Genomic DNA, 17,193 nt, shown 5'->3' with positions numbered 1-17,193 from the left:
ATTGCAAAACAGACAGTGAACAGGAAAAAGGTCACTGCTGGTTTCAAAGTCTTAAGTGAAGCATCATAATCACATCTCTAAAACATGTTTAAAGAGATCAGCTGATAAATATTTCCTGAGTATTAAGAAATTACTCACCTGGGACCAGAATTGTAATAGCAGTCTGCACAGCTTTTCTGATTATGCTGTCCAGTGCAAACATCCAATGTGGCTTGATGTTATGATTTCGGAGAACTTTATTGACCTAGTAACAGAAAATTCAGTTCAGATATTACATACCCCAGAAATCAAAACTATAATATATGTCAGCATTATATAAAGTGTTTAAACTTATAGATGCTGTATCCAAGCAGGTGATTAAAACTATTTCTTGATAGCAACATTGTCAACTTCCTCCATTTTTTTTATGTCATACAATATTTTGTATTTTTTTATCTCGTATTAGTTCCTGTGTTAGGTGATTTTTGATGACTGTGATACTTAACCTTCATGGCTGTGGAGAGAAACAAAAAGAATGCCAGCAAGACAAATAACAAAGACCATGTTATTAAAGGCTTGTAACTGAAGCTAATTAACCTTGTTATTTTTTTTTGCATCATTTTCACTGCTTGCTCTAAGCAATACTTGTCTATTTTAAAGTACAACTGTAGGAAATATCAAAAGACTAATGTAATGCCACTCCTACTTAACTAAAAAAATAGTTAATTAACGTTTGTTTAAACAGTCCGGGGACTTTGTTTGTGTGCTGTACCATTTTCTCTTTCCTTCTACTTTGTACTTTATATAAGCACATCATTTTCTACTCTGGGTTGCTCCTAATTGCTTACAGGCCTGCTTTCAAACTGCTTTTAGCCATATTCCCAGGGGCCTTTTATGGATGCTCCATGCCACTTGCAAGAACATCTTTACTTCAGGGGAATTGTTTTCCCCCTCTCAAATGACAGGGAAGAAGCAGGTGAGGTGACAGTGCTATAACGAAATGCCTAGACAACATTAAGTAGCAATCGCACAAAACAGACTATTAATCATATTATTTTCACTGCCCAAAGCAATCATATTCAGTATAGGTACCTGTACTGGGTTTGGCTGGGATGGAGTTAAATTTTTTTCACAGCAGCCCACATGGTTCAGTGTTTCAAAGTGGTGACTAAAACAGCCTTGATAACACACCCATGCTTTACCTATTGCTGAGCAAAGCTTACATAGTGTCAAGGCCTTCTCTGTTTCTTGTGCTGCCCCACAGCGAGTAGGCTGCAGGTGGACTAAAAGCTGGAAGGGGACATGGCCAGCACATCTGACTCATATCGACCTAAGAAATATTCCCTTCCATATAACATCATGCTCAGCAATAAAACTATAGGCTGGTTTTTCCAAAGGAGACATTGCTCAGGGATAGGCTGGGCATTATTCTGCTAATGGTGAATGATTGCTTTTGCATCACTTGAGAAGTTTTTTCCCCCTCCACTCTTTATTTTGACCCACAAGTTTTCTCACTTTTGGTCCTTCCAATTCTGTTCCTCATCCTGCGGGGAGGGAGGGAGGGAGTGACTGGGTAGGGGCTTTCCTCTACCTGCCAGCCCGGGTCAACCCACCACAGCTGTTCCTACGTCTCCTCAATTCTATTGCCAGTGGCCACAAGATGGCACTTAGACACTGTGTTTGGAGTTGGAGAGCTATCAGCAGTGCCAGGAGCCCCTGCCCTGTGCCTGACACCTGGACAGCAGCTGCTCAAGGGCCCCAAAAGTCTGCCCACTCCCCTCTGAGGCAGCATGACTCCCCTTTGCAAGCACTTAGCACCTTCCCATACTGACTGCTACCAAGACATTGATGTGTTTAGGTAAGTGCAGCTTATTTGGGAAATGAAGAAACATGATGTAACTTTATCAAGAACACAGCAATCTACAGTAATGGGATTTAGCTATTTACATTTCGTCACAAAACTACTTTTGCTTGGTTGGTTCCATGAAGATGTTGTGATATTAAACCTTGTTACCTAAGATTACCTTATTAAGTCCCAAGAACAAGCAAAGTACTTTCCCCCTCACTTTCAGCAGTATGTAAGTCTCTGCAGTATTTGAGGCCTTGATACTGTTTTGGATTTCAGTGTACTACTTTAGAAATCTACAGTGTGTCCAAAAGAACTAAGACTGGGCACATATAAAGCAAAGTTTTTCTTTGAACTTTCTGTGGGTTTAATTAAATAATAAAGAGCTAGTAATGGAAGAGACATTTTTCAGTTACAAAGCAGCAACTTGTAATGATGAAGTTAACAGAAGGTGGTAAATTTTTTATTGATAAGAATACAACTCAGGCAATTACCACCAAACAACTGATGCCCAGCATCATCTCTATCAGAACACCAAACTAGGTTTTTGTACTATTCCCCCCTCCATTTTTTTTTAATCTTGTATGCTTGGTTTTTTTCTTGTAAGTGTCAAAAGACTATTATTATGAGGCTAAGGAGAATGGATAGCTGAGAGCATACTCAAAAGAATCAAAGTGAAAACTTTGATTTGTAGAAACATCTATTTTACAGATTAATTTCAAACTCTGTGGGGTTTTTTGCGAGTAGCATTTAATTCTTATTAGTGTAGTCTCTGCAATAGTTTACATGCTATGCCATCCTTCCTGACAGATCTTTTACTTGTCAGTGCCCCAGGTTTAAATGCTAACAGAATCATCCACCTCAAATGCCTACTTGGATTGCCATTTCAGTTGAACTGTGTGACTTCTGTCTGGGCAAGTGATACTCAGCACAGCTGCACCCTCCCCTGTTCATTATTCATCTTAATAATTAAGCCTAACTGCTTGTGATTAAATACATACCTTAAGAAGAAAAAACACTGCCCTTTGTAAACTAGCTATTTAAAGGCTATCCAAGCATGTTTCATTGCTCAGTGTAGGAAATAATAAATTTTGCATTAATTATTGATACAAAAGTAACCTTTTAAAATTCCTCCTTATCCTGCTTATTATAAATTGAAATGAAGATAACTTATTTGGCAGAAATCTGCTGCTAACCAGAAGTACTAGAATAAGAACTCACTACAATATTACAAGGTAGACAGACTACTAATGGGAGTATAGAGTGGTTTAATGCAATAGTTTGTAGGAGGAGTCAAGTTCAAGAAATTTGCATATATGTAGGATAAGCCTGACATTCACTGTTGGTCTTATTTACCAGAAAACCCTCCAAAAGGAAATTTTTTTAAAAACGGTTTTCCTGCTTTAATATTATGCCACAATATTCACACAACTATGGTGAGCCTTCTAGATCTTTAATCAGAAGATCTGAAAAAATCTCAGTTGGGTTCAGGATCTGTGTCCTGCCAAAGGATCACATAGCATCCAAATCAAGTCATGGCTTGATTTTTGACTGGATTTTTGTTATTACAGGTACAAAACCTTCAAATATTATTGTTTCAGTAACTCTGGGTAAAGTTAATCAAGTTCTGTTTGCTTCTGGCTTATTTTTGGGGGCAGGAGCAGTTTTGATGTACGAATTTCTTAGTAAAAATGACAACTTACGGCATCTTGAAAACCAAACAGCACAAGCTGCACTTGACTGATACCATGGCTGTCAAAGTCTAACTCCAGCTTCAGTTTTGAAAGAGTGGTTGCAATGATTTTGCGATCAGTGGACCGTACAAACTCTCTGAGGCTCGAAACGAGTGTTGTGATATGTTCCCATTTTAGCTTGGGTTCTTCAGCTCCCTGGTAGAAAAGAGAGAAAAAGAAATAGTTTTGATAGCCATCTCTTGAAACATACATCCAAAGGGACTTAAGCCAATAACACCAGTTGGCAATAAAAATTTTCAGAAACTCTGCTGCTATGGTTAAGGGAAAGGTGCAGCTGCAGGTCAGGTAATGGTACCAGTGTAACTGCAGCAGTACAAAGCTCTATCGCCCAGCTCCCTGGTAATGCAAGTAATCTGATGAAAAAGTAGCTGACTTTGGTTTAAATCAGTTGCTGAAGAGTATGTGCACACTGTAATCTGTATGGCTTTTTGTACAGGAGGGAAAAGATATGAATAAATATACTGTGCACTGAATACTACAAATTACTCTTAATTGCAAACAAACATGTACTTTGCAGTGCTTCCAATTTCTGCATGCCCCTCAGAGACAACATGCAAAATCTTCCAGCAGCTTTTAAAAGAAGAGATTAGTCAAAGCAATGCAGGAGGCTCTGGAAGGGACTAGTTCTTTCTTACATAACTTCCTAATTTCTCTTAATACAGAACTTAGAGCAGGTCTACAAAGGTCTTACCTTTCTAGTACAAATATTCATATGCCTATTTTTAAAAGCTTTTGTGTTTTTGCATGAGCTATCAAAGTAGCAAAAAGCTCAAAAGCATTAATGAGAATAACCAGTATAGGTAACTAGGGAGCAGAGGACTGTATTTGCTCTCATAAGTAAAGTTATGCCAACTGAATGCAAATTTCAATTCCAAATCTTAAAATGAAGCCAGAGCTGTTGTTCAACATAAAGTATTAGATGCCTATTCTAAAGAAAGTTAAGTACATATTCATATAGACTAAAGATATCTAACACTGATTTCCATAACAGAAGGACATACGGTGTTTGGTTCTGTTGCATTTGCTAGTTTTATGCTGTGAATGTTACAGCTGGCCAGACACCAAGAACTCTTGTTTGCCAAAAACAGTGAGCTTTTAACTACAGTAAGTTAATTCTGATCTGGATGAAACAAACATAAATTGATTATCTGAGAGAGAAACTAAAATTAAAAAAAAAAGTTTTAAAAAGTGCAAAAGTTCTAGAGAAGTCAAAGCACTGACTAGAGCATCCATCTGAGATAAAAGATCCTATCCCGTGATCTTGATCCACATTGGAGAATTCACTTGATGATTTGCTGTACTGAAGTGGATCCCTCACTGTCCTGCAGTAACATATCTCCTTTTTGTGTAAATAATTAAAAAGACACTAGGGCAGATAGGTAAATGCACACTGTAGCCGTGGACTAGAGATCAAAGTCCATTAGGGCACTATGGGGACAGGACAGCCAGTATGACTCCCTAATTAGAAACACTGACCTATTTTGTGAGGGCCATTCTCCTCCCCTAGCCCCCATACCCAATGACTTTGTTGAAACCTTTCTTGTGAAAAATTTTTGTGAAGAGAAAAATGCTATCAAATCCTAAATGAGGCCTAACAAGCAAGTAACTTCTTGCATTTAAGCAGGACATATCAAGAAGCCAACTCAAATTCTCCCTAACTGCAGTTACTACAACTTTCTGGTGGTTTGAGTAAGTTTCCTACTCTCTGAACAGGGTCCCTCTCCCAAGGGAGAAAACAGTTTTTGGAAGTCACAGTTCTACATCCTCTTGAAGGGCAACCAGCGCCATGAATATGTACTTTGAACTCACAGGCTGTACAACTCTGTGTCTCTCTGCGTCTCTCTGCTTCTCTCTCAGGCTGTTCCAGCCCCAGCTGAGAAAGGCATTAAGCAACAAGCAAACTCTCTTGGTTTTGAGATTGAGTTTCAGCCTCTCACGATCACTGATTATTATTTTCATACACATATTAACAACTGTGTCTGCTATAGCAACACTCTAGCAAAGCACAGATCACAGCCAACTCTCTCATTGACTCCTACTTAAACACTTTCTAAGGGTACTAGGACAACTGTGGAGTTTATACACACAGCCCCCCAAGAGTTAGAAACAATATTTATTAGCATGGCAGCAATTTTCAAGTATATTAACTGTAGCATAAGAATCATATTGGTTTGCATCAGTTTCTAAACAGTACTATCTTTAGAACATGAATTGTCATGTTTTATATGAATAAGTTTTAGACCAGCAATACTATGCCTTGAGAATGAAGTGAGTCAATTAACTCCTAAGACACACACACAAACAAGAACAAAAGAATCTCATCATCCTATTAAATGTTGCAACATTTAGCAGTGTGGTCATGACCTGTTATTTATTCAGTGTCATCCTGCACTGATACATCATCATAATGAATCATCCCCACAAAGGAGTGCCAAAAGGCCATTCTTCAATTATTTTGTTGTTTGCTGTAACCCCCGGTGTTACTACACCTTTCCTCCATGTGTGCTCCCAAAGATCATTGAGGAATAGCTGTGATTTATTTTCTCCCTAGCTCCCTCTTTCCCCTTTTATGGTTGTTGGCTAGAAGGCAATGGTGTACCAGTCAGACCCATTTTTTCTACACAATAACCTAAGGCCAGACAGGCATAAACCTCCCTCTGTCAAACCAGTCGGCCAGAAGATAGAACTTTTAAAGGGAACCAAAATAATCCCCTCCTGGAGATGATCTACCTTATATGAGTTGACTTGACAGCCTCAGATAGTCCAATTTGAAGATCACTGGCAAAACAGAGTACCGTGAAAGCATGTTTTTCTGTTATCTAGCCAGTATGAATACCCAAGCATACATACTGTAATTACAAACAACACAAAAGGCATATGTAATGCAGCATAAACAATTTCAAAGTCTATTTTTAATAGCCCAAATAAAACAATAATTGTGAAAGCTTACACAGTGTATGCTTTCTAGTTTAACCAAACTTTATTTTTTAATTGCTTTACTATGTCTACTTTCAAGAGTTCCAGGTAACTGCAGAGAAGTCTTCAAATTCCATAGAATTCGTGCTGCCTTCTGAAATTACCTTACCTGAGTCAAAGCTTCCATCAAGTTCCTCACCACGTGCTCTTGGTCCTCAGTTAATATCCTGTGAAGGGTGGCTCTCCTTTCACTATCCTTCTTCAGCATGAAAAACCCAGAATCTTTTTCTTCAGGTGAAGGAGGTGCACTGTGATCTTCAAAGTGTTCATCTGGGATGCTGAATGAAAGACACTCAGTAAAAAGAAACTTTATAAAAACCATCCCAATGCACACATTCCTAATCTACTGCGTAACATAAATGCCAGATAGCTCTTTACCTCAGAAAAAGGGACCGGATTCCCTTCCCATCTTTTTCTCCACAGGATTTGGCTCTTGTTTTGAAAGAGAATGGATCTATTTTTAACTCTGTATCAGGTGAGACAGAACCATATTCACTGCTGCTACTTGTATCTTCCACCAGGACAGGGACAGGTAAGGATATGCTCCGAAGATACTCTATTCATATACGGATATTCAGAAATTAGAATTTAATAATGCCATCATAGTGCTAAAGTGAAAAGATTACTCTTTCAGAGGAAACAGAAAGACTCCAGTCTTCCCACACACCAATAAAAAATATTTAAACAAAATTGACAAAAAAACCTCCTAAAGCTTATTCTTCTGGAATAGAGTTACCTTTCAGTTATGTTTTTATTCAAAAGCTTCTTGAGAGATGGAAATGCTGGGCTGTTTGCAAGTTCACTTACAGAACTTCAACAATGAAGTGAACGTGCATCTCATATCACAACTTCCAGCAGTAGCAAAATGCTTCTCTAGGGTAAGTCATTCAAGCACCTTCCAAGATCTTAATTTTATGAGTGTATATAAATATGTATATATTTATATATAATATATATACTATAGCAGGTATGTTTTTAATCAGATTATTTTGTACAAGTTTAATTAGTTTTTCATTAATAATAAACACACAGTTAAGTCAGAACTTTGAGTTTTAAATTCAAAGCACACATTACTGCTGCATGAAACTACTCATACCTATTTCAAACGTGCACATCTCAAAATGTACTTTGATACCAACTCAGCATGAAGGTAACTATATGTGTGTTCAGTTCCCTCCCGCACTCTCCCCAGTTCATTTCCTGAAAGAGATCAGTATCCTGTACCCAGGCAGTACTGCTTTCTCAGTTTTAGAATTTAGTCTAATAAAAATCTATGTTATCTTTCTCCACAAACCTTGGCTCTGTTGCTACTATAAAACAGCCACCGGTCCCCATAAACAACAACACAGCTCTTCAAGCCTGTGTCACCCACCTGCCTAGACAATTAAGCCATAGTCTGGTAGAATTAAAAATAGTAATTTAAATATGCACAATGGATTAGACATTCTTAACAGAGAGAAAGAGGTCACTTATTTTCATAATTCTGCCTGCTTCTCTTTCCAACATTTTAGTGAGACAAATCCTACCAGAATAATGATAACCACAGTATCTACACAGGTATGTTTTGATAGAGAAGTATGTTAAAACTCACCATTTGTGTTAGCTGAAAGAACTGTGGTAGAAAAGCAAAGAAAAAAAGGAAAGTTAAATATGCCAAAATTGACTGAGAAAATAAGCACAGTCGAAAGGGTAAGTTGCCATTTTTATGGACTATCTCAACTCTCCTGTCTGCAGTCTCCAAAAGTGTGATTTATTGAAATTTAAAGTTAATTTTAATTTGAGAGGGTGGAAACCATGTTAAAAGTGATCATCTAATGCCATCTCCTTTCCCTGATATTTTTATTTATTTTAAGTATCATGCTAAAAATATACAGAAGATATTTTCATAAGTATATATGCACACATGTTATTCATGCTCTCAAAACTGCTTTGTTACTTTGTATAGTTTAGATCACTACAGGAAATTAATATGTGAAACAAAAATAATGCATTGCACACACATTTGCAATGGGACAAAGATTATTTTGCTCATGTAGAAAACTCCCCTGAGGTTCAATAGCATATTCAAACTTACAGAAAATATGATCTATGTAAACATTCTTTTGACAAAATCATATGCAAATTAAAAAAAGAAACACAAAACCCAATGATCATAAAAGCTGCACAAAACCATAACCAGACTTTTATAAACCCTATTAGAAATATTTATATAAGTCACTTCTGTGACAACATGATAACAGAATTCTGCTAGAATTCTGCAGTGTTTCTGCAGCAAGCTGCTGGCAAAGAAGGTTACAACTGAACATTCATCTGGGATGGAGATCTGATGTGTTCATCTTAAAGACTACAGGATTAGTTTTAGGAGACAATACCATTGGTAAGAGAAAAATTTCAGATTTTTAGCAATGCTTACCTGAGAGCTTTGATGGGGACTTTCTTTTCTTGCTTGAAACCTTCAAGAATTCATCTATAAGAAGCTCATGAGCAAAAGCTCGTTTATCAGGATCTGGTTCAAAGCAACGCAATATGAAAGCCTTGGCTTCTGCAGACATGGATTCAGGAATTTCTGGGTGTATTTTAAACATTCCCACCTGAGATAAATAAAGGGAGAAACAATAGCCTACACTGTTCTTTTCCCAACCACTACACAACATCAAAAAACTGTTTAGATAGTAAAAATGGTATATCATTCTCAAGTTTTGATATTAACTTTCTATAACTAGTTTATTAATTCAAAGAAAAAATCCTATTACAAACTGTATAAACAATTACATTTTAAAAAAATCAACAGATGTAACTAGAGGTTCTCACAAAGCAGAAAACTGCTCTTTTTTTTTTCAGTTTGGCTCTGTTTTTTTAAACACCCAGGCTGCTGAATAGCTGCTATTGCTCTATTACTCTATTCAAAAGTACACAGCACTCCCTCTCAGTTGAATCACATTATTCTTCTTAACATCCTCAAAAACCAAGCATTTCCTTTATCTTCTTGTCCTGCAACCTCTAATTCCAGCTTCTCCAAAACAGTCACAAGATTTCCTGTGTTTACAAATACCTCTCTGAGCTGTACAAGGAATATGTCTGACCTTAAACATTGCTGCTTGTGGTTCTCCCAGTTCATAAAAAGGGGGCTTCCCTGTAGCCATCTCAATGATTGTGCATCCCAAAGACCAGATGTCTGCAGCCTTGCCATAGCCACGTGGCCCTTTGTCTATAATTTCTGGTGCCATATACTGAAGGGTACCTGTTTAAAACATATTCTTTTTTTACTTAGGGCACTAATGCTGCAAACAGATAGCTGAAGGACAAGAGGAACAAAAACACTGAGAAGTGAGAAATATTGGGAGAGTTAAAAAAACCCCTTTTTATTATTCAAAATTCAAGAATTTCCATATGCATTCCATATAAACTCAAAATACTACTTAAAATATTACTTGTGCTAAAAGCATTTGGTATCATCTACTGATGTGGATATCGGTTTTCAAAGTCAATGACAACTATTAAAGATTTCTATGAGCTTAGGATCAGACACAGTTCTCATTTACTGTATCAGAGCTTAAGATTAAAATATGGGAGATCACTCTGAATGGCACCCAAGAAAGGAAAAGGAAGAGACACCTGAAATCTAAACCTAAAAGAGTTGGTGATATGAATTCTGAAATAAGGGAATCAATCTAACACATCATTCAGCATTCTGTTCCACTTAGAGCAGCAATGGATGGAATTAAAATAAGAGTCCCTTCTCATTTTGCATAATTATTTAATGCAGTGCCACTGCATGATTTAACATCCAAATCAAATTATCAAGCAGAAAGAGGAACAAGTTAATGACAGGTTCTGTAGATAAGCGATTTTGGAGATGAAGCCAGGATGTCCAAGCCAATCAAGGGAGAAAAAAAAGATCAGCACGATGAAAAAGCCAAGCACAGAGGAGACAGACTGAAATACAATATAGGATAGACACAGCTCTTCCGTTGTACAGGACTTTGATGTCACAAGTGGAACATCCAAAACAGCGTTCTCTTTGAACAGTGTGTCTTAGTTTGAAATTGCCCCCCCAGGAGCCGGGGGACCTAGAGGTGATTGGGTCCCACGGCAGTTTCCCCTGAAGGACTAATCCACTCGTTTTGTTCGCTCCTGTGACAAATCAGATATACACAGCAGAGATTGGCACGGAACCAAGAGAGCACAGACTCAAACTGTTTCCTTGGACTTCGTAAGGAAGAAGAGACTTCAGTAGACAGCTGGAGGTTGGTGGGGGGAGTGAATCAAAGGAAACCCTTTTCCCTGAACACTCCCATGAGAGAAAGACTGCTTACCTATCAGCCAAAGGGCTCTTCCTGGACTGAATTAAGGGAGGGGCTTAGAAGGAAGATAGAAGTGTGTAATATTGTATATATATATAGTTGCTTTTAGCTTGTACAGTATTTAATTTGTATAGAATAAATGTATATACTTTCCCTTCCCCCTATAGAGGTGTCTGTCTGAAAGTTTCTCTTCGGTGTTGAGGTAAAATTGTGGGAAGGGTGGGAGAAGCCTGGAAATTGGATTTTGGATTTTTGTGGTGGTTCAAACCACCACACAGTGCATACAAGAACAGTGTATAGCTTAAAATTATATATCAGAAAGTTATTCTTGCAGTAGCCTTTTATACTGATTTGAAGTCAATGGAAGTTCAGCATCTGTGTATTCTGACCCTACATACACAGTTTGAGTGAGGATAAAGGAGTCTCCTCTGGGAACATACCAGTGAAAGTTTCAGTACAAGGATTGATTCCTGCAAGTCTCTTTGAAGTTCCAAAGTCCGAAATCTTTAACACTCCACTGTATGTGTTGATAAGCACGTTATCACCCTGAGGAACAGAACATTCAGAGTAATTATTTTTCTCTGCAGACTCTTCATCTAAGACTTCTTGCATAGCCTGTTCCTACAGTGCACTCTTTACTAGGTAAAATTACTACCTCTTAAGCCTTTTAAGAGAGGAGATAAAAGAGAAATCAATAGTGTTTCTGGTTTATGTAATCCCATTAACAGAAACTTCATCTCAAAGTGAACTTCCCCTATTACCAGAAGGCTGTAGGAATTCAGTTAAAGAATATTAAAAAAGGGAAAACGGCTTTTTAAAAACAAAACCCCCCACTTTTTTGTCTGCAATCTCCTTGGAAAAAAAGTTGCTAAGTATTGCATCCACAATCTTCACTTCTAATCAGATTTTATAGAAGTTCAATCATGTCACTGAAAACAGAAATAAAAGTATCTACTTTATCACATCAGAAGTTGCTATACTTCAATTTTTCTAAAATAAAAAAAAAACCAAACCAAATATATTTTGTTGGTGCAAATTGAAATCAACAATGGTTCACCTACCTAACCCACAGTTCAGAATAGCAGAGACCTTTCAGAAAAACAGTTTTTAAATTACAGGAAAAATAAAAAGCTATGCAGTTATGTAACACTATGAGACTTAATTCTCTGCAAATTCTTACCTTTATGTCTCGATGCACTATTTGATTATCATGGAGATATTTTAATCCTTCAAGAATCTGCTTGGTGTAAAAGCCAATTGTCTGCTCATTATTTTTTAATGGTCCCCATTTTGATCGTAGAAGAGCAGAAAGGCTGCCTATAATTTTGGACAGCAAAAAGTGAGAGTAAAAATCCAATTAAATTCTGCTTTCTCCCCAGAGGAAAAAAGTAACAAATATCAATCCCAATGCAAATGTAGGCACCTCTTCTATAACCAGTCTTCTCTAGGCAAATGCTTACTTGCATCATCACTGGTCTGAGTGATTAAAGAGAGTCTCGGTATCTCCACTGGCCTCAGATGCAGCAGAGAAGTGTATGCTTCCTCAAGCATGCAAATCAGAACCCATTTAACCAATATGCTCACCTCCCTCCTAGACCAGGAGACAAGCTAAGCCCGGGAATGTTGTAAAAGAGTGAAAAAGTGTGGATGTGCATATGTATGTGTTTTTACATACACCAACCCCACAGTTACTCGAAAAGCTAAAATCAAGAAGTGGGATTTTTGTTACATCTGGCTGCTGTGAGTTCTTTAGCTGCAAACAGAAGCAACAATCACGAATCCCCTTTCTCATGTCATGTACCTGAAGAGGGCTGAGCTGCCAGAGAGTAGCTATGGTTGATCCAGTAGGATGAGCACAGATCATCTCTATCCTCTGTTGGGTTTGCATGGAAAGTGTTTGGTAGAAGGAGGGCTGCAAGGGGGATTTCTGTGAGAAGCTGCTGGAAGCTTCCCCTGTGTCTAATAGAGCCAGTGCCAGATGCCTCCAAGACAGACCTGCCACCGGTGAAGGCCAAGCCCATCAGCAATAGTGGCAGTGCCTCTGGGATAACAGATTTAAGAAGGGAAAAAAATACGTGCAACAATTGCAGCCAGAGAGAGAAGTGAGAATACGTGAGAAAAACAGCCTTGAAGACACCAAAGTCAGCAAAGGAGGGGGAGGAGGTGCTCCAGACACCAGAGCAGAGGTTCCCCTGCAGCCCATGGTGAAGACCATGGTGAGGCAGGATGTCTCCCTGAAGCCCATGGAGGTCCCTAAGCTGGAGCAGGTAGATACCCAAAGGAGGCTGGGACCCTGTGGGAAGCACATGCTGGAGCAGGCTTCTGGCAGGACCTGTGGCCCCACAGGGACCCATGGTGTTCCTGAAAGACTGCACCCTGTGGAAGGGACCCACATTGGAACAGTTCATGAAGAACTGTAGCCCATGGGAAGAACTCACACTGGAGAAGTTCATGGAGGACTGTCTGTCATGGGAGGGATCCCATCTGGAGAGGGGAAGAGTGTGAGGAGTGCTCCTCCTGAGGAGGAAGGAGCGGCAGAGACAATGTTTGATGAATTGACCACACTCCCCATCTCCCTGCGCCACTGGTGGGAGGAGGGAAAGAAAATTGTGAGTGAAGTCAAACCCAGAAAGAAGGGAGGAGTAGGGGGAAGGCGTTTTTAAGATTTGGCTTTATTTCTCATTATCATTCTCTGATTTGGCTGGGGAATAAATTAAATTAATATTCCCAAGTTGAGTCCATTTTGCCTGTGATGGTAACTGGTGAGTGATCTCTCCTTGTCCTTATCATGACCCATGAGGCTTATGTTCTATTTTCTCTCTCCTGGTCAGCTGAGGAGGGGAGTGACAGAGCAGCTTTAGTGGGCACCTGGCATCCAACCAGGGTCAATCCACCACAGATCTGAGGTAAAAGGAGCTTGCCTGTTACAGCAATGATCTGAGCTGTATCTGCAGCACACCTATCTACATACTGAAGCAGAGGCCTCAAGTACTTTGAAGACAGTTTTCCCCATTAACTTAGGAAAGAGACATTAAAGAATATTACACCTGCATGTAATGTATCTTGTGGCGGTATTACAGGTTTTTATACTTTTAAAATGCTAAAAAACCCCAACCAACCACCAAACCGGTATACCCCAAAACTTACCACCTGGCACCTGTTCCATGAATATCTTAATGAAACCATTTTCACTGAGAGAACCTAAATACTGAACAATGTTCTTATGTTTGAGATGCTTATGCAAAGCTATTTCTTCATGCAGAGGTTGGGAGTACCTGGAAAGCAAAGAAACGGTTTATTCAAAATTGACCTTTGGGAAGAAAGCCTTGTGTTTACTGTAGTAGCTAAAATTCTGGTTTAGGTCTCATGAAACATATTTACACTGAAAATGACTACTTCGTAAATGCATTTAACAACAGTGGTTGTGACCACCACATAAAAAAAATTGTGAAATCATATGTAAATATATATAACATATGTAAAATATATGTATTATTCTATATACATACACAGAAAATGTTATAAATGCATGAAAACTGACTAAGGAAAACAAAATTTGTAGAAAATTAACTGCTCTCCAGCCTAACTCAAAGAGAATAAACAGTTGTTCAAGTGGCTGGATTTGTACTAGTGCCAAAGCAAACTAGTAAACTATAAAGTTAGCATATAAATAAAACCACTTCAATAATGAAAATGAATCACCATTTAAATTTTAATTAAAGTAGAAGCCGTTACTGAAAGCAAGAATGGATATCAGAGTAAGAAAACAGAAATAATTTCATGGAGAGATATTTAAAAGAACAGATCAAAACAATATCATCAAATATAATTTAGTCCAAGGTAAAATATTTTTCAGAGATAAGCTTTTCAACAGTCTTTTTGTCAAGAAGGTTTCTGGAGTCAAGATCCTTCTCCATTGTGGAACACCACCGGAGCTCAACAGCTGATGTGCTCCCTGGGCCTGCCCTAACACTCTTCCTAACTTAGGACTGCCCTAATGCTTCCTCTTGGAAGCAGGTCAGCTGCCAGATTCTGTGTATTGTCTGGCAAAGCACTAATATCTGTGGTCAGCCTTCCAGGGCAGCTGAAATAGATGAAGGACACAGAACTACTTCTGTCAGTCGAGATGTGAGAAGCAGCTGCAGCATTTGAGCAAGTAGAAGACATTTTCAGATGTTTATACTAAGGGAGTACTAACAGCAAACTCCACCTTGCAGCTACTTGCCATCAAAAGGAATAGTTTTACTGCCACCTTCACCAGGTTACTCTCAGCACAGACTTCACATTAACACAGGTATATTCTCATTCATTATAATTCTTCTCCCTGCACTTTTAAACCACACAGTTAATTGAGACTCAAGCGACTATAACAATTTTGCAAATAAAATAAAGCCACAGGAAAATACTTCACTGGGACGAAGCATTTTTTATTTTAGAACTTAGCCATTAGAAGACTTTAAATGGTACAAAGACAAATTCTAAACCATCATTATGGAATGGTTTGAATTAGGAAGAGACCTTAAAGATTATCTAGTTTCAACCCTCCTGACATGGGCAGGGACACGTTCCACTAGACCATATTGCCCAAAGTCCCATCCAGCCCAGCCTTGAACAATACCAGGGATGGGGTATCCACAACTTCTATGGGTAACCTGTGCCAGTGTCTCACCAGTCTCACAGTAAAGAATTTCTTCCAACCTAAACCTACACTCTTTCAGTTTGAAGCCATTCCCTCCTGTCCTATGTGCCCTTGTAAAGAGTCTCTCTGTAGCTTCCTTATAGATCCCCTTTAGGTACTGGAAGGCTGCTATGATGTTTCCCCAGAGCCTTCTCTTCTCCAGGCTAAACAAGCCCAACTCTCTCAGCTTGTCTTCATAGGAGAGGTGCTCCAGCCCTATCATTTTTCTCATCATCCTTGTCTGTACCCACTCCAACAGGTCCACATCATTCTTATGTTGGAGGTCCCAGTGCTGGATGCATCACTTGAGCTGGGGTCTCTTGAAAGCAGAGTAGAGAGTCAGAATCACCTCCCTCAACCTGCTGGCCACACTGCTTTTGATGCAACCCAGGACATGGTTGGTTTTCTGGGCTGTGAGTGCACATCGCCAGGTCATGTTGAACTTCTCTTCATCTAACACCCCCAAGTCCTTCTCCTCAGGGCTGCTCTCAGTCCATTCTCTGCCAAACCTGTAGGTGTGCCTGGGATTGCCATGACCCACGTGTAGCACCTTGCACTTCACCTTGTCGAACTTCATGAGGTTCGCACAGGCCCACCTCTCAAACTTCTCAAGGTCCCTCTGGATAGCGTCCCTTCCCTCCAGTGTGTTGACTGCACTACTCAGCTTGGTGTCATTGGCAAACTGTCCATGTTGTTGACAGAGATGTTAAATAACATCTGGGCTGTCCCAATACCATCCTCTGAGGAATGCCACTCATCACTGACCTGCACCTGACCGTAATTCTTGAGTGAGACCATACAGCCAGTTCCTTATTCACCAAGTGGACTGTCAAATCCATGTGTCTCCAGTTTAGAGACAAGGATGTTGCGGGGGACAGTGTCAAGTCCAGGGAGATCATGTCAGCACTCTTCCCTTATCTGCCACTGCTGTAACCCCTTCATAGTAGACTGGCAAATGTGTCAGGCATGATTTGCCCTTAGTGTTGCAGTGTTGCCATGGTGGCTGTCACCAATCATCTCATTATTTTTCATGTGCCTTAACATAATTTCCAAGAGAATCAGCTCCATGATTGCATTAGACACAGAGGTGAGACTGACTGGCCTGTAGTTCCCGGCATCTTTCTTATTCCCCTTTTTAAAAACAGGGGTCTTATTTCTTCTCTTCCAGTCAATGAGAACTTTACTGAACTACCACAATTCCTCAAATATGATGACAGTGGCTTAGCCATTTCATCTGCCAGTTCCCTCAGGACCTGTGAATGTATGTCATCAGGTCCCAAGGACTTGTGCATGTTCAGGTTCCTCAGATGGTCTCAAACCTGATCATATGAGCAGTAGAAAGATACTTAAAAGTTGTTGCTTTCTATCAGAAGTGGACAATGCTTTCAGGCAGCTCTTGAGCTGCCCTGTGCAGTGCCAGGAGTTGGACTTGATGATCTTGATGGGTCCCTTCCAACTTATCATATTCTATCTCCTACAGTGGGTGGTTCTTTATTCTCCCAGTCCCTGCCTTTGCCTCCTGTGACCTGTGGCTGGAGCAGCTGTTGAACACAAAGGCAAAAAAGTCGAGACTTCTCCATGCCCTGGGTAACCAGGTCTCCCGTTTCCTTCCAGAGTGGGACCACATTTTCCCTAGCCTTCCTTTTATCACCAACG

The 17,193-nt window shown here is 39.4% G+C and overlaps 1 protein-coding gene across 1 annotated transcript in view; it reads right to left on the bottom strand.

Moving 5' to 3' along the window:
• The window catches only part of MAP3K5 (mitogen-activated protein kinase kinase kinase 5), a 104,541-nt gene that overhangs the window by 9,216 nt on the left and 78,132 nt on the right, over nucleotides 1-17,193 (bottom strand). Inside the window, exons 16-25 of the mRNA XM_032682033.1 lie at nucleotides 14,007-14,134; nucleotides 12,040-12,176; nucleotides 11,300-11,405; nucleotides 9,639-9,796; nucleotides 8,969-9,146; nucleotides 8,147-8,167; nucleotides 6,934-7,111; nucleotides 6,665-6,833; nucleotides 3,529-3,714; nucleotides 139-244 (exon numbers count right to left, since the gene is read on the bottom strand). Coding sequence (XP_032537924.1) covers nucleotides 139-244; nucleotides 3,529-3,714; nucleotides 6,665-6,833; nucleotides 6,934-7,111; nucleotides 8,147-8,167; nucleotides 8,969-9,146; nucleotides 9,639-9,796; nucleotides 11,300-11,405; nucleotides 12,040-12,176; nucleotides 14,007-14,134 — 1,367 coding nt within the window. The remainder of the gene's footprint in view (nucleotides 1-138; nucleotides 245-3,528; nucleotides 3,715-6,664; nucleotides 6,834-6,933; nucleotides 7,112-8,146; nucleotides 8,168-8,968; nucleotides 9,147-9,638; nucleotides 9,797-11,299; nucleotides 11,406-12,039; nucleotides 12,177-14,006; nucleotides 14,135-17,193) is intronic.

Source organism: Chiroxiphia lanceolata, chromosome 3 (genome assembly GCF_009829145.1).
Source record: "Chiroxiphia lanceolata isolate bChiLan1 chromosome 3, bChiLan1.pri, whole genome shotgun sequence".
In the NCBI taxonomy this organism is placed as follows: Eukaryota; Metazoa; Chordata; class Aves; order Passeriformes; family Pipridae; genus Chiroxiphia; species Chiroxiphia lanceolata.
Note: the sequence above shows the minus strand (reverse complement) of the source record. Positions and strands in the feature narration are given on the sequence as shown.